Here is a 20,243-nt window from a genome sequence, read left to right as displayed (position 1 = left end):
TGACGTTACACGCACGGACACACACTCAAATACAATCATTATATATGCTGCAGCTACTCTGTTTATCATACATCCTGATGCCTAGTCACCCTACCCCTGTACATATCTACCTCTATCACTCCAGTATTCCTGCACATTATAAATATGGTATTGGCACTGACTCTGGAACTGACCCTGTATATAGCTTAGTTACTTTCTCTTGTTCTTCTTATTTGTGTCTTGTGTGTTTAAGTTCTACTTGACTTTGTATTGTTTTGTAGTAGTACTGATATTGATTACTGCAATGTTGGGAAAGAGCAAGCAAGAAATGTATTTCACAGTCAACAATAAAAACTTCAAACTTGAAATTTGAGAGGGAACACCCAGACAGGAACCTTGACCATTTTTTTCCAGTGGTAAACTGGCTGATTAAGAGCACAGATACTTTTGACGAGGTGGGGAATTCCATTGGATTCGTTTGAAGACCTACTGTGTACGTTGCCCATGCGTCGTCAATGGGCGGAGCGGTGCATTTTTGGCGATATTGTGATAAAGAGAGCGCTCCTTCAATGAGTGAATTGGGCACAAACTCAAAAACCCAACAGTAGCATGAATTTCGTCAACAAGAACTACGACATTACAAATATTTTCCAAGATGTGAGATAATTAACGTGTTTTCTGTAATATCGTAGAGCTTTGGAATCATGACATTGCGTACTTTCGAGGAAAATAGGCAGGTTTCTCGATTCATACCCCGAGAAGGGATTGCGTGATGATTAGTTTAGCAACTCCGTGACGCAGCATGACAACGTGAACGCGATTGGTCGACAGTCAGTTGCTTACTTGCGTTCATTGCCAATGGGATTTCAATTCAAATTCAATTCAAGGGCTTTATTGGCATGGGAAACGTGTTAACATTGCCAAAGCAAGTGAGGTAGACAACATACAAAGTGAATATATAAAGTGAAAAACAACAAAAATGAACAGTAAACATTACACATACAGAAGTTTCAAAACAGTAAAGACATTACAAATGTCATATTATATATATATACAGTGTTTTAACAATGTACAAATGGTTAAAATGATTTCTCTATCCTACTTTCTCCTTGTTCGACTATCGCTATAGCGGAGGGTCGTCCCTAGTTACCACGGCCACAGTCGAAATTATGACTAAACCCTGCCCAGTTCTACAATTTATCTTATTGAAATCTGATGATAACCCTAACCACACTGCTAACATTTTGGCTAACCCGAACCTTAAACTAAGACCAAACATCTATTTTTTTGTTTTCATAAATTGTTATGATACAACCAATTTTGACTTTGGGGTTTTGGTAAACTAGTGAAAACCTCAGCGGAGTTACACGTGGTCACGTCACGTGCGCCATCATTCAAGATCAAGATGGCAGCCTCCGTGTGTCGGTGCTATGAGGTGAGATTATGCACATTCGTTTCACATTTCTCCCCCTGGCTTGCACTGCCGAAGAGTGGATGTTGACGAAATTGTTTTAAGGCTCTATATTTAACGTTTAAGAGAAACACTCATTTTACGTTATTTCGTGAAAACGTTATATCATCTGAAGACAGTTATGAATAGATGAATGGGCCAGTCGGTGTTAGTTCGTGAACATATGCTAGCTAGTGAGGTCGCTAAACATGTCAAGCATTCTTTATAGCCTATTAATATTGTACTTAACTTGTCAGTTCGTCTGCTTGTCGGAAATAATTCGTACATCAAACACGTCTGTAAATAATAGCTCACCATAGCCAGGACAGTTAGAGCATGTTTTGTAATAGCTTTAATCGCAATGTTTTTTTGTTTTTATTTAACCTTTATTTCACCAAATCAGTTAAGAACAAATTATTATTTACAATGACGGCCTAATTTACCCCGGCCGAACCCAGACGATGCTGGACCAATTGTCTGCCGAAAATCTCCCCGAAGTCAGTACCCCACCTTTCTAATTTACTTAATTTTGTGGCTAGACTTTAAAAAATACTAGTCGAATAAGACATTGGAGAGGACGAATTTTGGCAAAGAGAAATATTTATAGACGAATACAAATCAGTAGCGGATTTAGGTACGGACGGCATCTTGCTGGGGCTGAAGGGGTGGTTCGACCCATATAAGCTAGAACCGCCACATACACTTGAAACAAATAGCCAAACCGAAAACTACAAAAATGCTTTGTGCTATTAAAATCAATGAAATGTAGGCTAAACTGACAACGGAGTGAAGAGCAGAAATCACATCTATCAAGCAAGTCAGTAGAAATGTCTTGTCATAGCGTCAGTAGGAATGTCTTGTCATAGCGTCAGTAGGGATATTTTGTAATAGGGTCAATAGGGATATTTTGTTATAGCCTACATCAGGGATTATTTTTTGGAAATCAGACTGGGTCTCAATTTGCTGTTGAGAAGTAGGATTTATTTTAGGTTGCTAAATTAGTTTTGCAGTCAGCTATCTAAACTTATGGTCGAATTACCCAGGGGCCCCACTGATTTTGGTAGTCAGTCTCACTCAGATATAATATTTAAGAAAAGGTGCAAAAATAATTCTCTACACCTCATGGCAAAATGTGTAGAAATGCTCGAATTTAGCTCTAAAATGTAGAAATGTTCTCTCTGCTGTCAAGAGCAGGGCCACTAATGTTTTGCTCGCAAGGGGGTGTGTATGGATGTGGGTATGCAGACCCGCTGGGTATGCAGATCCCGGCTCCTCATGATGAGTTAAGATTTTTTGTGGCCCCCATCAAAGTTGCCCATCCCTGGCCTATGTTGTTCTCTTTAGCTGGTCGGAAGACGTCTTCTGCTCCTGTCATCCCGTGCTGTCGTCTCCTCATTCAATAGAGGAGATGCCTACAGGATATGTGGGTCTCCGGCTGTCCCTGTGCAGGTAAAGACCAAAGCAGTATCACCATTGGCCTTCAAATAATGATCGATCTGGAGGTAGCTAACTAGCGTTAGCTAACACACAAACTCTTAACATTGTATCTGTCATTCACTCATAATTGTGCCCTCTTTCTCCCAGGTGCGGTATGCGTCAGAACGACCTAGTCGTAAAGGCTTTTTCGGGGAGTTTGTGGAGAACCTGAGGCAGGAGTTTGGTAAGGACAAGGAGATGAAGGAGAACATCAAGAAGTTCAGAGAGGAGGCCAAGAGGCTAGAAGAGTCGGATGCCCTGCAACAGGCTCGGAGGAAATTTGTAAGCTTAATTTTTTATTTTGGAATGTATTGTCTCTTTAAGGCAAATGGTACCAACCTTGGTTGTGCAGACTTTTTTTTCACCAGCCCATCACTAATCTTCAACTATCGAAGGTCTTGACAATAAGTTCAAAAGGTTGTGTCAGTGCTGGGCTGAAACAAAAGCCTGCGCACACTGTTGCTGTCCAGGACCGGGGTTGGTGACAACTGGATAAGCATTTTTAACCTGTTACACACACATACTTGTGATCAAGGACACTTATCAAGCTCATTTCTTTATTTCCTCCAGAAAACCATTGAGTCTGAAACCGTTAAGACCTCTGAGGTGTTCAAGAAGACCTTTGGAACTCTGTCTGAAACTGTGAAGGAGGTGAGTCATTTTCACACTTAAAAATTATTTCTAGAAGAAAAGTTATTGACATCAGAAGTTAGTATTAGGCCAAAGTGCAAGTGTTTCAAGTCCTTTATATCTTATCAATGGGGTTTATCTATATTTGTATATTCCTTAATATAATTGCATGTGTTTATCAGTTGAACTTCTATCTTAGTGCCAACCCAGAAATACAATTATAACGTACTGTTTATAGTAGCGGGCTACACAGGCTAATGTGATTTTTCCATTATCCGTTAGTTAGAGGATAGGTACTGTTTGGCTTAGCGCAGATATTTTACGACCAACTTAACTTGGCGATACTATCTTCGTTCTCGATTCGGCCGAACACCTGTCTTCTAAAATGTCCGTGTCCAAGTTGCAGGTGGTTCATTTTGAATTTAGAAAATGCTCTGTTATTAAAATAAATATAATTTTTTTGCTCCATTAAGTAACCAAAAATGTTTACCATGTCATCTTGCCTGTTTCAAATCTTGTCTCATTGATCGAGACAGGTGAGTGTCTTCGGGACTTGCGGCACTTTGGGGTGAACCCACCAGTCTCAATCGATGAGAAAAGATTTGAAATGGACATTGTTGGATTTGCTTTGGCACATTTTTCTAAATTCAAAACGAACCACCTGCAACTGGACACAGACATTTTATAAGATACATGTTTGACCAAATCGAGAATGAAGATAGTATCGTTAAGGTTGGTCGATAATTTGCGGTGCTACAGTAAAACAGTACTGTCCTGTAACAGTTAATGGAGAGTCAAATTAGCCCATTACAAACCTGTAGCTATGTTTTAAAGTAGCTCACCACAACTCTTTCTGAAGTCTTTCTCACATCCATGATAATGCCTGAACTCTGAAGTCATTCTGTCTATGTCTGTCTGTTTGTCCAGGGCCTTGAGGAGGTGACCCGTACAGACCTGGGGAAGAAAATCAAGGAGGGGTTGGAGGAGGCAGCCAAGACTGCCAGGCACTCGGTTGAGTCTGTGTCCAAGGGGGGAGAGAAGCTGGGAGTGACCAGCGCCTTCAGGGCCATCTCACAGGTCAGAGACTGACATTTAAACAAGCAACCCACCTCTCCATCGAAGGACATGTGTTAACGCTTTATTCTTTTTAGTTCTTGGTCTGCTTTTAACCCAGCTCCTGCTTAAGAATTGGCTTGGTTACATGGTTATTACTGATCATTATGTAGAAGGTGTTACCAGTTGTTTTGGTTAAATACCAGCTGTTGAGGGACATTGGACGCATCAACTCGAGGCTGAAAATGGTGTAAAATGTCATGGATTCTATGGCATCATTTAACTGACCTCATCTGTTCCCTCTTTGTGTGTACAGGGGATGGAGTCAGTGAAGAGAGAGATTGATGTGGTGGACGATGGTACTTACAGGGCTCCTTCTCAACTCAGGAAGAGGAGGGAATTCTCCAAGGGAGGGGAGAGCGACAACCGAGTGTTTGAGGCCAATGAGTATGTCCCTTGTTCATAGCCATGACATACTTATAACAGATAAGTTTTCCCATTCACTGACAATGCTATGGGTGTCCATTCAGCCATGCTTGAAATTATTAGGAAATACAACCTATTGATGTAACCAGTCTATGTTGATTTATAGAGAGGACATGGGTGTTGTGCTGCACAAGGATTCTAAGTGGTACACACAGTGGAAGGACTTTAAAGACAACAACATGGTTTTCAACAGTAAGATAATGTTATTGTATTTCATCAGATATAGTTACATGAGTGATGTAATCATAGGTCACATTTTATGGTTGAGTGCACTTCACTGGCCTGTCAGCAGGTGGCACTATATTCGTTGGCAAGGTATACCTCAATGTCAAGCCTATCAGAAATGGAATTTTTCCTGATAAAGAAACATTTTCTGTGACATTGTATCTTATTCGATTATCTGTGGATGGTCCCAGAGTCTTGGAAGTCTTTGGGATAATTTCAGTTCAGTATTTCTTATGTTGCTTCTCCTCTCTCCTCAGGGTTCTTTGAGATGAAAATGAAGTATGACGAGAGTGACAACGCCCTTGTCAGAGCATCTCGAGCCGTGACCGACAGAGTCACCGATCTACTAGGTAAACAACCTCTCCTTATTAAAAAAATCTGTCTGTTGAATAATCATATCAGTCAGGGGTTTAGTGGGTGCATTCAATCGTTTCTCTGTTATATCGTCTTATGTCAGTGGCCACTAGGTGACTACCCTCTTTTCTTTCGTAAGTTCTGATAGATGGCAGGACTACATAAGTTTCCACTATTTTGCCATTAAATCTTTGTTTATTTGGTTGGCAGGTGGTCTCTTCTCTACCACGGAGATGTCTCAGGTGCTGACAGAGATCTTAAAGGCAGATCCCAGCTTCGACAAGGACTCCTTTCTCAAACAGTGTGAGAAGGACATCATCCCCAACATCCTAGAGGTAAGGGCCCCGAACACTTTAACACTTTTTAAGCATTTTTGTAGATCAATGTTTTGCTATTTTCAATTGTAATAATACATGAGTACTTTTGAGATGCGTAACACTAGTGCAATCTATAGGCCACGAGTTGAATAGATGTTTCAAACATATTGATATTGCATGCTAAATATCTATGTAAATTAACTACATTTACATGCATCCAGAGCGACTTACATTTCATACTTTTATTTTCTCTCCGTACTAATGTCCTTGAACCCACCTTTGTCCTTCTGTCTTCTGCAGGCTATGATCCGCGGGGAGCTCGAGATGCTGAAAGACTGGTGCTATGAAGCGGTGAGTACTTTCATACAGACAGCGTGCTTTCTTTTCCTTTCACCCTTTCCACTTGTATTGATGTCTGAACAAAAGGGTTTACTTTGTGTTCTTCCGTTTGAGATATTTTGTGTTCGTTTTTCTTAGCAGGCCACGTACTTTTCAAATGAAAGGAACCTCTTAAAAGTTCTTGTTCCACATAATTCTTCCTTCAGATGTGTTTTTATTTTACCTTTATTTAACTAGGCAAGTCTGTTAAGAACAAATTATTTTTTTCAATGACTGCCTAGGAACAGTGGGTCCTGGGTCTACTGCCTTGTTCAGGGGTAGAACGACAGATTTTTACCTTGTCAGCTTGGGGATTCGATCTTGCAACCTTTCGGTTACTAGTCCAACACTTTAACCACTAGGCTACTCTGTGTGGTTGATGTCTTGTGAATGTGTTTTAACCCTCCTCTCTCTCTGTCCTCAGACATACAGTCAGCTGGCCCACCCCATCCAGCAGGCCAGGGCCCTGGGTCTAATGTTCCAGTCCAAGGTCCTAGATATTGACAACGTAGATGTAAGTACATGACTGTGTCGCTCAGGCCCAACCGGGCAATGTCCTGTACAAGTCACCAACGTTTTGGAAGCATGCTGATTTAGTCCTTTTTATATCTCTGTTATATAATTTCTGTTCTCTCCTCTCTCATTTATTCATTCAGTTACTCTTTCATCTCTGTCTCTCAGTTGGCGATGGGGAAGCTCATGGATCAAGGCCCCGTGTTGATCATCACCTTCCAGGCCCAGGTGGTCATGGTGATTCGTAGTCCCAAGGGAGACCTGGTGGAAGGAGATCCGGTGAGTTGCCTCCTAAAAGGGTTCTCTCTATCCTGGCAGATTTTGTCTGGGTCACTTTGCCCCTAAACCTGTGTCTCTCCTGCCTACGATGGTATCTTTTGTTCTACTTCCCTAACCCTGTTCCTCTGTTTCTTCTGTCCCGTTCTTCTAACCGTTGCCCTTTTTCCTCGACTGCTGGTGATGATAAGTCTTGTTGCTCCCACCTTTCCTTCTCTCCTAACCCTGTTTTCTCTCTCTCTCCCCTCCCCCAGGAGAAGGTGTTGAGGATGATGTACGTGTGGGCTCTGTGTCGGGACCAGGAGGAGCTCAACCCCGACGCGGCCTGGAGACTACTGGACATGTCTGCCTCCAGCACCGAGCAGGCTCTTTGAGAGATGAGGGACCCGACAAAGGGACGCTCCCGGGACACACACACACATCCAGGATCTACACACACAAGCCAGTGTACACCGCAACATCACACACATCCAGGAGCCACACTGTATGTCAAGAGGATGTGGCGGCATGTCACTTTCCAGATGCGTACTAGAGTGGTGTGTTTGGTTAGTCCTCATGGCGCAGATGGGATCTTCTACTGGTGTGTGTGTGTGGTCTTAGGAACAAAATAGAGTGTGTGCGGACACGAAGTGAAAGGACAGTTTGTTTTCAGTTGTGCACCGGGGCCTCCCACTCTTTCTATTCTGGTTAGAGCAAGTTTGCTTTCTGTGAAGGTTTGCTTTCTGTAGTACACAGCTTTGTACGAGATGTTCAGTTTCTTGGCTATTTCTTGCATGGAATAGCTTTCATTTCTAAGAACAAGAATAGACTGATGAGTTTCAGAAGAAAGTTCTTTGTTTCTGGCCATTTTGAGCCTGTAATCGAACCCACAAATGCGGATGTTCCAGATACTCAACTAGTCTAAAGAAGGCCAGTTTTATTGCTTCTTTAATTAGCACAACAGTTTTCAGCTGTGCTAACATAATTGCAAAATGGTTTTCTAATGATCAATTAGCATTTTAAAATTATAAACTTGGATTAGCTAACACAACGTGCCATTGGAACACAGGAGTGATGGTAATGGGCGTCAATACGCCTATGCTGATTTTTTTTTATGGAATATCTACAATTTTGAGTTACAATAGTCATTTACAACATTAACTGTCTACACTATTTCTGACCAATTTGATGTTTTAATGGACAAAAAATGAGCTTTTCTTTCAAAAACAAGGACATTTGTTAGAATGTTTTATCCTATTTATCTTCAGTTTGTCTTCCCGTAAAAAGCATATCTATGTATGTTTAAAGATCCATCGTGTCACGTGTCCAAATACTCATGGCAATTCAGACTAACTGTTAAATATGTCAAACTGCTTCATTGCAAGCTAGGGTGGGACCACAGTCAGGCTTGTCGTAAGGCAGCTACTTTTTCAGCTGAACCTCATAGACATTGCACTGATGTTCTCAGTACTTCCAGATGTACTTATATGGTACTGTATGAGAGACTGCCTGCAACGGGTATGTATATGGCTGTTTTTAGATTTAAAAAAAATTACATTACACGTTTATTTTTTGTCTGTATTACATGGTTTTCACATCAGGAAACTGGTAACTGAAAGGGATATTTTTGTTAACCATAACTCAACAGAAAATAATATTTCAGGGAGTGTTGTAGCTAACTGATTTGAGTGTTTCATTCAGAGTTGGTTCTAGCATAAGGAAATGTGATATTTCATGACAAAGGGCAATATCATATTTCAGCTGTCTATATAGATAACATGTAAATCTAGTGCTCTGAGATGGACTATTCATCAAAACAAGGACCATCATTCTAACAAAAATATGGTTTAATGTTGTGAGCTCTAGATTAAAGGATATAAACCAGGAGTTTTTATGGAAATGTTTTACTTGGACCATGAATGTGTTGACAGAAGGGTGAGTTTCTAACAGAAGAATATTCAGAAAATTTTCAGACCCCTAGACGTTTTCCACATTTTGTTACGTTACAGCCTTATTCTAAAATGGATTAAATAAATACAAATCCTCAGCAATCTACACACAATACCCCATAATGACAAAGCGAAAACAGGTTTTTAGAAATGTTTGCACATTTATTAAAAATTAAAAACAGAAATACCTTATTTACATAAGTATTTACACTCTTCGCTATGAGACTCGAAATTGAGAGCAGGTGCATCCTGTTTCCTTTGATCATCCTTGATGTTTCTACAACTTGATTGGAGTCCACCTGTGGTAAATTCAATTGATTGGACAACAATTTGGGAAGGCACCCACAGTTGACAGTGCATGTCAAAGCAAAAACTAATCCATGACGTCAAAGGAATTGTCCGTAGAGCGCCGAGACAGGATTGTGTCAAGGCACAGATCTGGGGAAGGTACCAAAACATTTCTGCAGCATTGAAGGTCCCCAAGAACACAGTGGCCTCTAATCGGAGAAGGGCCTTGGTCAGGGAGGTGACCAAGAACCCGATAGTCACTCTGATAGAGCTCCAGAGTTCCTCTGTGGAGATGGGAGAACCTTCCAGAAGGACAACCATCTCTGCAGCACTCCACCAATCAGGCCTTTATGGTAGAGTGGCCAGACGGAAGCCACTCCTCAGTAAAAGGCAAATGACAGCCCACTTGGAGTTTGCCAAAAGGCACCTAAAGACTCAGACCATGAGAAACAAGATTATCTGGTCTGATGAAACCAAGATTGAACTGTTTGGCTTGAATGCCAAGTGTCACGTATGGAGGAAACCTGGCACCATCCCTACAGTGAAGCTTGCCATGGTGATGGCAGAATCATGCTGTGGCAATGTTTTTGAGCGGCAGGGACTGGGAGAATAGTCAGTAACGGAGCAAAGTACAGAGATCCTTGATGAAAACCTGCTCCAGAGCTCTCAGGACCTCAGACTGGGTGCGAAGGTTCACCTTCCAACAGGAAAACAACTCTGGACACAGCCAATACAATGCAGGAGTGGCTTCGGGACAAGTCTCTGAATGTCCTAGGGTGGCCCAGCCAGAGCCCGGACTTGAAATTGAAAAACCTAAACCTTTTGCTTTGTCATTATGGGCTATTGTGTGTAGATTGCTGGGGCGGGGGGACAATTTAATACATTTTAGAATAAGGCTGTAACAAAATGAGGAGAAAGGCCAAAGGTCTGAATTCTTTCCGAATGCACTGTGACTCGATTTAACCTTGTTTTTGGGGGGGGTGTTTGTGGTTGACAGATAAGGTCCATTTGAAAGTAGAAGTTGCCCCTCTAGAATTATTTTTCCCCTATGCCCAAACCTATATGTAATAATTAGACGTGTAAAACGATATCTGACCCTAAAACAGAGGTTGGGGCAACTCAAAGCTCACTGGAAGTTGAAGAAAGTGATTGGCTCTTGAAGTGGCAGACCTCATACTCTACAGTATATCTAAGAACAGGGTTCTTTTGTGAAAAATAATCCTGTTCACGCTGGGCTGAATCCTAACTTGAGATACATTATTTGCCAGCGTTGAGTACGAGTATGTTGATTGGAGATTTGTGGAACTCTCAGGTTATGATTCCATCCTGAGAGAGTCTCACTTTTGTTTACATCCATGTATTTGCGTCGACCAAAGGAAATATCTATGTATTGTATCACTTTATATTTTTGCCTTGAGAAAAGAATGCTGTATGATACTGAGGCTTTGTTCATGTTTTTCATTGTCTGTCATTCTCCAGCATTAGTCTTTAGTGGTATAATAACCAGCGGCGACCCGTCATTCAGGGCAGGTGGGGCATTTTTGGGCTTGCCTGTTTTGCATTTTATTTTGGCATTAAGACGTATCACATATCAGTTTGCAAACGATGTAAAAAATATATATCATAAGGTTAATAAAGCTGCATACACACATGGTCTCTTTTTTTTGTTTTCTTGAGTGTAAGGCAGCTCCAAAATGCAGGGGTTTCAGCCTAGCTCAATGCTTTCTGTGGTGGAGGGGCAGCCAGCAGAAAATAGGAGAATTGCGCCGTGATTGGCTCAGTGTTCTGTCATTCATGGGGGACAGTATGTCATCGGCAAGTTTAAGTCCTTATTAAGGGTAGACATCCAAAATTTCAGCCCTTCGGGTCCTGCCACAGAGTTATTACAAGTGCCCTTCCAAGAAGGCTCAAGGTCGTTGTCCACAGATAAAAATGACATCGAATCACGTTATATCTATAGTAGCTTTGATTGGACTGATCATGTCAACATCTTGCTTTCATAGTCTTAGCTAGCAGTCATCATGAATCAAGTCGATTAATCTAGTGGAAAATCCTTTTTAATCCTTGTCATATGAAGAGAAATTAAAGATAAAATGAATCGGTGCTCATTGGACATAAAGATTACACAAGTTGAGATGAGCTGTTTGGACAGAATCAGCGGTTAACTGCAAGCATTGCAAAGCAACCACAAACGTTAGCCTGCTATTCAATGGAGTGGTGGTGGGGCTTTTTTTTCTTCGAGTTCCCATCATAACTCCAGAGAATGCCAGACTTTGATGACAAAGTTAGATGACAAAATGTGCCCACAAAGGACCGCCGCACCACGGGTGAGTCCAAAAATGTGTTGTATGCTGCTGCATAAATTAAGTAATACGCAAGGGAGATAAGTATACGGATGCTAAGAAAGTAATACTAAGTGTATGTTGTGTAGTAACCTGTTAGTAGGCCATGTGCCTCACCCTAATAATTTGGTCTATTTTCACCAATGTGGTATTGTAAACACATCATTCGTGGCCAGTGTGTGCTTGTTTGCAAACCTTTTTTGTACAGCTACAGATGGTGGTGGTGGCGCTTGCCTTGCACGTGCAAATTCAGCACACACAACATTCTATAATAGAATTGTGTTATTTGACGCATCAAATAGTGTTATGTAACTTGTATCTTTTTTGGCACGCAAAGACCCAAACGGTGTTCAATGTGCCTCACCCTAATAATTAGGTCTATTTTCACCTCTTAATTTCACCTACTGTTCTAACTTGGTGGTGCACATGTAGCCTATAATCTGTTTTAGATAAATGTAATCATAGAATATTGTAAGAGCTTTCATTGTCTGTTTATATGCCCCCTTTATTTATCCTACGGTTCTGACTTGTTGTACAGGGAGAACACTGTAAGAACAGCCCTTGTTCGGAATTATGTTGCTGTACATTTCAAAGGTGCTGAACAAATAGTTATATTGACTACGTCTGTCATCGTTTGCTCATTGTCTTAATCGGAATTACGGATTGCCTCTTACACGCTTGTCGTCCCTTTATGCCATAGTTTGTACATCTCAATTGTCAGTAGAAACCACATTTGTTTAAGCAAGTCAGCCATATCAGCTATGTTTTTTTAAAGGCAGTAAATGAGGCTGAAAGAACTTACGCTGCAGACAGGGCTCCGCTGAAAGCCAGGTGTAGCAGTGGTAAGGTGTTGGAACTTCTGTGAAGGATAGCTTTATGTAGGCCCTAGCAGTTTGTGGGCACCGTTTGTTGCTGTTGTAGTGCAATTAATGTGTTGTGTAGAGTGGCTTTGCTAGCATGCATCACACCTTTTTTTTTTTTTTTGCCCCACAAAGATTTGCATGCTAAAATCGGCACTGATAATAACTACATATAATTTTAATGTAGCACGTGTGGGTGTAAGCACATCATTTTTGTTTTTCATCTGTAAAACTGACACACATTGTTTGGATTTGGCCATTGAGGCTGATAAATAAGCTATGGATTTGCCAATATAGGCTGATAAAGTTTCAAACAACACACACAGGGCCAATAACAGGGGAGCCTATTCCACTGCTGTCTCCTGTGATAAATGGCTCAGGCCATCAGTGCTACTCCTCTGTCCTCCTTTCTCCTCTACTCTTTTCTCTTACTGATCTCTCTCCGGAGCCTGAGGACACAGGCACACACACACACGGGGAAACACAAAGTAGATGCATTTCAGTGAATACCCACAAACAAAAAAGGTTAAACACTTTAGTATGGACTTACTGGAGTTGTTCACAGAACTTTACTTTTGAGTAGAGTACACTGACCCTTTTTTTGATAAACATCTGGACTGTGATCCTTTGTGGCCCTGATCCAGTCTTTAGAACGGCACACTGAACCGTAGCGGAGCTGAAAGGAGATTAAGTGCACCAACAGAAAAGTCAAGAGCAAAGTCCTTGCAGCTTAATGTCTTTCATGCGCTACCAGACTATGACTTCAGTATTAGAAGAGACACACTAGAAGGTGCATTCTGTGCTGTGCAGTAGGTCATGTAAAAATAGACCATAGGGAGAACAGGTGACAGATTGACAGAATCAATGGGGATGTTTTGCTCTTGGCAAGTGCCTTCCATGGCTCGCTCACTATGTAGCTGCTGTCCATGGTCCTGATTGGTTATGGTTAGGTTCTGTTCATTGTATCCAGATTGATTGATTGGATGCAGTCTTGCCAGAAGATTCCGACCCTTCCTTTACCGCTTGTTTACTCTGAGCTGCACTAGGGTCGGAAAGCAATCATGGTTAGATTAAGACACCGTGGAGCCAGCACGAGCTATGGGTCAGAAAACGTACCTCAACGCAGGGATGGTATAGGCCACTGTACTCCAAATTTGACCTTTATCCACACTGCTCCATCAAGATGATTGAAATACTGCAGTTTTCCCTGAAAAAACATGTCTCATGTGCATGTTCTTGAGTCTCAGCTTTTCATAGATAGCTTTTAATAGTTTGTAGCTTTAATACGTTCTCTCATTGTAAAAAAAAAAAGTTTTAAAAGACCCTTCGCCGGGCCCCTTCCAGATCCGCCCTTGTCTCACAAACAAATACGATGTTACAGAAGTCTGTAGCTCAAACACACAGTGTTTAAAAGGGGTTAAAAGTGTCATGGGTTTTATAACCACGTCTTAATAGAAATTCAATAATGATGAGACAGGAGTCAGTTCAACCATATATCTGAGACATACAAGGTATACAACATTACAACCCCCATGATACTCTGCGGCACAGCGCCAATACACCACATCTTCTCCCCCTCCTGCTTAAATCATCCACAATATTCACCTAGTAACAGTTCTTGACCACTCATGACTGACTGGTGGTTCTGTCAGTGTTGCTTTACTCAACAGTAACTGATCTGTGTGCTTTTCCAGATGAAGTCTATAGGCCGTCATTGTAAATAAGAATTTGTTCTTAACTGACTTGCCCAGTTAAATAAAGGTGATTTTTTTTTTTAAATGTCCACTGCAGTCTGAACAGTGTAGGACACAGGACCAGTCTGAGAAAGGACTGCAGCAGGAACCCACTTTGGTCCTTTGAGGTAGTTCCTAGCTTAAGCAGTTTCTCCAGGATTGAAAGCTCTGTCCTTCACAGCGTTTGACTTGACTCTCCTGTTGACATCTCCTTTGTGTTCTGAGGTAAAGATACTCTTGAGTTGTACTTATGTTAGGCCCTGATCTGGCTATGACATAGGGCTGGGAGCTACACTAGTTCATTTAGCAGATAAGGTTTGCTTAGAATTCCGTGGCGTTTTTATTTTATAGTATTTTATAGTATGAAGAATACAATTGAACATAGCTGAATAAAAAACAGAAAGGATATTTTCTTCAAACGACACATGCGCACTATTCTGTGTTGAGCGGTTAACAAAGAAACAGGTCCTCCTATATGCTTAATTTAGAATTGTTCATGCAACTTTAGGTATGATAAAAAAACGTTGCGATATGTTTTGATTTTTTTATACATTCTAAGGCTTCATGATGCGACTAATGATGATTTGAAAAAAGTAACATGAAAGGTATGAGCTCTGCTTTGTTATTTGCGCAGGCTGCACACACTTTGTCAATCTCTCATTCACAATTTGACAAGCACTTGATAATGCCTCGAATTTAATAATAATGCCTCGATTTCCCAGCGGCATCCCCTTTGTGTGGCCGTAATGCCCCTAAAAGAAACCATGCCTTTTGCGGCCAGTGGTCATTGTGCCCTTGGGCTGAATATGATCATTATAATTCTCTTCTCCTGGCTGCATGCTCCGAAGCACCTCTCACTCACATGGCTCTCTCAGATAGTTCAATTTTTATCAGCCAATGCCCATCACCTGATTGGGTCTTTCTCACAGGCTACAAGTGAAGACCGACACATCGGGTACGCAACTGCGCGTCCTTATCCAATTCCCGAGGTGCATATTGGAAGAACTGTCTACATTTACTTTTCGGCAGCCAACAAGATGAGTAGACCTAACGAACAGCAAAAGTACTAGCCTATCAACTTTTGTACTGTGGGGGATAGTATATAGTCATAGGCTGCCAATGTCAATCTACTATCCCCCATAGTATAAAAGCTGACCTATTCTGTGCGAGATATTAAATATCCAAACAAGGTCTGGGAAAGTTGTGGGATGTGATATATCCCAAACGAATACAACCACTAGCATCCAAAAAAACGTGTTTAAGCAATGAGGCTGACACACAACAGATCGGAACATTTAGCTTAAAATGTTGCTGGCATGAAGAACATGTATTCGCTTTCCCCTCAATGCTTCAATCCAATCAGATAATACCGGGTCATGTCTGGTGTTTCTCCGAGCTTGTTTTGAAGTGACTGATGTGTTTTCCACTTGTCTGAAGTAGAAGATGCCCACTTGGCTTGACTCCAGCTTGAGCACAGGTAGTGGTAACCTGGAAAGTCTATCTGAATTGCAGTGCAGCTCAGACTTGCAGTACTTGACGCTGTAGGTGTGTGCAAACAACAACAAAGCCATCGTTGCTAACCTCGGAATAAAGCATCCGTAGTAATTCAGTAACCCCAGGTAAGAACTTTGACTTTTCATTCCCGTGCATCTGCAAGTAAGCTTGGCAGAAGTCGATTTTGCTGAACTTTTGACCTCCAGCTAAGCCCATGAAAAAGATTGTCGATGTGTTGTAGCGGATACTGTTCAGTGGACAACACTGAGACTCCACATATCCTGATTCCACCGTCCTTCTTAAGGACTGGTACGATGGGTGTTGCCCATTCACTCACGTTGACCGGCCCCATGACTTTGTTCTTTCCTAGAGTGTCCAAGTCATCCTTGACCTTTGGTCTGATAGCATAAGGTATGGGTCGTGCTTTCAGAAACTTTGGTTTGCTGTCTGGCTTAGTGCCTAGCTTCACTGTAATGTCTTTCATTACTACCCAACTCTCCAGGAAAGACTCCTCCACGTTTCTTTAAGATGGCAGGTAGGCTAGTCTCCACGTCTTAGTGTTCACACTGATGGCCTGTCCAGTGTGATTTTCTCCAACCACAAACGTCCCAGTAGTGGTAGATGGTCCCCTTTCACGACGTAGAGCGGCAGCTTGTCAGTTTATTGGCAGCTAATTCAGTTTAACTGAACTGTGACATCAGTGATGCCTGTCACGGAAACAGTTTCACCTGTGTAAGTTTTTAACGCGATGTGTATGCTGGCTGATGTGGAAGGTGTTTCATTGTCTTTTTGTTGACTGTGTCTGACACCAGAGATACAGCTACCCCTGTATCAATCTCCATACGCACCGGCTGTCCCTCTAGCAAGTGAGACATAGTAGCTGTGCGACCCCCGCCCCGCCGCCCCAGCAACAGTCAGTATATTCAGTGTGACACCCTCGTCTGATGAGTCACTCCCCTCTATGTTCTCATGCTCAACAGCGTGAACATGTCTCTCTATCTTTTGTTGGAATGTCACTTTCTTGTTTTCAGGCTTTGACGTTTTCTCTGAGCTACTTTTGTTTCTGCAGGCTCGTTAGGAGTTTTTAACCACAGGCTCAGAAATCCATGTCCTTACAGCAGCATGTACAGAGCCTTCAGAAAGTATTCATACCCCTTGACTTCTTCCACATTTTGTTGTGTTACAGCCGGAATTCAAAATGGATTGTTGACACAGTACACACAATACCCCATAATGACAAAGTGAAAACGTTTTTAGAAATGTATTTATTGAAAATGAAATGCTGAAATATCTAATTTACATATACTACTGTTCAAAAGTTTGGGGTCACTTAGAAATGTCCTTGCTTTTGAAAGAAAAGCACATTTTGTTCTCCATTAAAATAACATCAAATTGATCAGAAATACAGTATAGACATTGTTCATGTTGTAAATGACTATTGTAGCTGGAAATGGCAGATTTTTTTAAATGGAATATCTACATAGGTGTACAGAGGCCCATTATCAGCAACCATCACTCCTGTGTTTCAATGGCACGTTGTGTTAGCTAATCCAAGTTTATCATTTTAAAAGGCTAATTGATCATTAGAAAACCCTTTTGCAATTATGTTATCACAGCTGAAAACTGTTCTTCTGATTAAAGAAGCAATAAAACTTGTTTAGACTAGTTGAGTATCTGGAGCAGCAGCATTTGTGGGTTTGATTACAGGCTCAAAATGGCCAGAAACAAAGAACTTCCTTCTGAAACTCATCAGTCTATTCTTGTTCTGAGAAATGAAGGCTACTCTATGCGAGAAATTGCACTTACAAAGGTGGTTTGAAATATCTGAGTTCAGACTGCAGGAAAAAGAACAGATTCGAATCAGATTTGCAAAAAAATAAAGGATTTCAGTCACTTCAAATTGCCAATGTGAACAAGGCTTTATAGTATCAACTATTAGTCTTGTCTTGTCATCTTGCCTCAAATTAGGACAATTGCTAGAGGTGGACAATGAGATCAGAGCTGGTAGCTGTTTCTATTTTTGCTAACCAATGACCTCATCTGGTAACCTGGGGTACTTACAGCTCCATTTAGTGCCAGTCCTTCGTAGCTTGTGTCATCACCAGTGTTGTTGTTTTGTGGTAATGCAGACAAACAGAAATCCATGAATTCATGACGTGATTATATGGGCATGTAAACATATGTAATGACTAGGGTCAGGAGTTTTTCACTGACCATGTGAACTGACCAGGAAAGACTCTGGGCCCTCACTCATTACATTTCTAGTACTATTATCAATTGCTGTACCTTACTTTTCTCAGGTAAATTGGTGTACACACAGCAACCTCCCAGGAGAGTAATTCCAATATGTCTCCTGCAATTCCACCTCCTAGTGAGTGAGTGACCTACAACAGTTGACAATGGGCCTCTGTGAACGCATATCCATTGGCCCTTTGTAATTACAGCTTTAGCAATGGAAATGAATGGTGTGTGACCAGTGGCAGAAATGATGCTATTGTAATAAGACAAAGAGTTATCACCAAGTTAAAATTGCATGTGAATTGCTTCCAGTTGACGGGAGCCCAATAGGATGATCTGAATAACAGCCACACCTCCCATCCCATTAGGCAAGCAATTAGCGAGGCAGATTGTGCCACAGTGGGTTCTGACAATGTAGTAACCTGGTAGGCACAAAGCTAATGGGACTCTTCATTCCTACCATGGACCAAAGCGTTGACACTGCATGGAATATCACGTGTTGAACCCTAACCTCGAAACATTTTGGATGGTTGACATGCTTAGAAAATAAATAATCCAGTATGTATTCCCCATAAAAAGAGAGAATATAGGATAACTTTACCAGAGTGATGAATAGAGGATAAAGTAGTGGCTCTCAGGGTAGGTCTTTGTGTAGGGGTAACTCACTCCTTCTGCCACCAATGTAGCACCCTCTGCTGTTAATTCCCACGTCAACTCAGAGACCATTCCCTACATACGTTTTCATCTTTGAATCTACTGAGCAAAAATATAAACGCAACAATGCAACATTTTCAAAGGTTTTGCTGAGTCACAGTTCATATATGGAAATCAGTCAATTGAAAAAAATGAGGCCCTAATTTATTGATTTCACATGACTGGGCAGGAGTGTAACCATGGGTGGCCCTGGCTGCCAAGTGGATGCGCCCATGGGTTTTTCACGCCTATGAGTTTTTCCCCACAAAAGGGCTTTAATAGAGATAGAAATACTCTTCAGTTTCATTAGCTGTCCAGGTGGCTGGTCTCAGACGATTCCTCAGGTGAAGAAGCCAGATGCAGAGGTCCTTGACTGGCGTGGTTACAACGGCTCTGGTGGACATTCCTGCAGTCAGCATGAGAATTCCTCTCTCCCTCAACTTGAGACATCTGTGCATTCGTGAGACAAAACTGCACATTTTAAAGTGGCCTTTTATTGTCCCCAGCACAAGGTGCACCTGTGTAATGATTATGCTGTTTAATCATTTTGATATGCCACCTTTTTCAGATGGATGGATTATCTTGGCAAAGGAGAAATGCTCACAAACAGGGGTGTAAACACATTTGTGCACAAACTTTGAGAGAAATAAGCTTTTTGTGTGTATGGAACATTTCTGGGATTTTTTATTTCAGCTCATGAAACATGGGACCAACACTTTACATGTTGCTTTATATTTTTTTTCAGTGTATAAGCCAAATCATCTTGCCAGCTCACTGTCATAATATTATGGATCAGATGTACTATCCATGTACACGTGCATAAGAAAAGTGATTGTGGCATCTGCATAACAATGGCGATTACATCTAGTGACAGTCGTCCGGCTCCTTATCACACCAGCATAACTATTTTACTGGCCTGTGTGGCTGGCTGGCAGTAAGTGTGGAGGGTGGGCGGCAGTGTGCACAACTCGTGTTTAAGTTCCTTGACTGCTGATCCACTTGAGTACACACAAGGAGTGGCTGACCAAACATAGACCTATACTTCAAGTTGGCTTGGTTTCTTTTAACCTTTTCAAAGGGAAGGCAAGCAAAGCTTGACGATGCCAATAAAAGCTCCATGGTGAAGAGGGGAACAATGTTGACGCTGCAGGAGGGCATTTTCAATTTGAACTGATGAAAGTAAATCAACAAAGCAAAGAGGGTGTGACTGAGTGCCATGTTTGAAAAATGAATGTTCAGCAAGGCTGTCTTTCCCCATCCTTGTACTAACCATCCTGATCTCATGAGCTCACATTCTGTGTAGCAAAAACGGAATGTAAGCTCGCAAGATCAGGATGGTTCGTACGATACTAGTTATTTCCCAGCCACTGCCTGTTCACCCCGCTATCATCCAGAAGGCGAGGTCAGTACAGGTGCATCAAAGCTGGGACCGAGAGACTGAAAAACAGCTTCTATCTCAAGGCCATCAGACTGTTAAACAGCCACCACTAACATTGAGTGCCTGCTGCCAACACACTGACTCAACTCCAG

The 20,243-nt window shown here is 41.6% G+C and overlaps 1 protein-coding gene across 3 annotated transcripts; it reads left to right on the top strand.

The window, feature by feature from the left end:
* The first annotated feature begins 1,309 nt into the window (after positions 1-1,309).
* LOC112260322 (mitochondrial import inner membrane translocase subunit TIM44) lies at positions 1,310-7,984 on the top strand. 3 transcript variants are annotated; one of them, XM_024435340.2, is made up of 13 exons: positions 1,310-1,414; positions 2,774-2,878; positions 3,014-3,187; positions 3,476-3,556; positions 4,463-4,612; positions 4,905-5,035; positions 5,181-5,266; positions 5,557-5,649; positions 5,864-5,988; positions 6,271-6,321; positions 6,773-6,862; positions 7,030-7,140; positions 7,392-7,981. In XM_024435340.2, the coding sequence occupies exons 1-13, from the start codon at positions 1,385-1,387 to the stop codon at positions 7,509-7,511; spliced, it is 1,347 nt and encodes a 448-aa protein (XP_024291108.2). In that variant the 5' UTR covers positions 1,310-1,384; the 3' UTR covers positions 7,512-7,981. The 3 variants fall into 3 exon arrangements, with proteins under 3 accessions (XP_024291108.2, XP_024291109.1, XP_024291107.2); XM_024435341.2 differs by lacking the exon at positions 1,310-1,414 and adding an exon at positions 1,429-1,926 and having other exon boundaries at positions 7,005-7,140; positions 7,392-7,984; XM_024435339.2 differs by lacking the exon at positions 1,310-1,414 and adding an exon at positions 1,432-1,926 and having other exon boundaries at positions 7,392-7,982.
* Positions 7,985-20,243: the final 12,259 nt, after the last annotated feature.

The sequence above is a fragment of the Oncorhynchus tshawytscha genome, linkage group LG10 (assembly GCF_018296145.1).
Source record: "Oncorhynchus tshawytscha isolate Ot180627B linkage group LG10, Otsh_v2.0, whole genome shotgun sequence".
In the NCBI taxonomy this organism is placed as follows: Eukaryota; Metazoa; Chordata; class Actinopteri; order Salmoniformes; family Salmonidae; genus Oncorhynchus; species Oncorhynchus tshawytscha.
This window is presented reverse-complemented; position numbering and strand designations above follow the sequence as displayed.

What these genes read in the sequence shown, in the direction of transcription:
- LOC112260322 (XM_024435339.2), top strand. Translation starts at nt 1,891, where the DNA reads ATGCTGGACCAATTGTCTGCCGAAAATCTCCCCGAA. An exon ending in AACAGGCTCGGAGGAAATTT is followed by an intron (nt 3,188 to 3,475) that starts GTAAGCTTAATT and finishes TATTTCCTCCAG; the next exon opens with AAAACCATTGAGTCTGAAAC. An exon ending in CCTTCAGGGCCATCTCACAG is followed by an intron (nt 4,613 to 4,904) that starts GTCAGAGACTGA and finishes TTGTGTGTACAG; the next exon opens with GGGATGGAGTCAGTGAAGAG.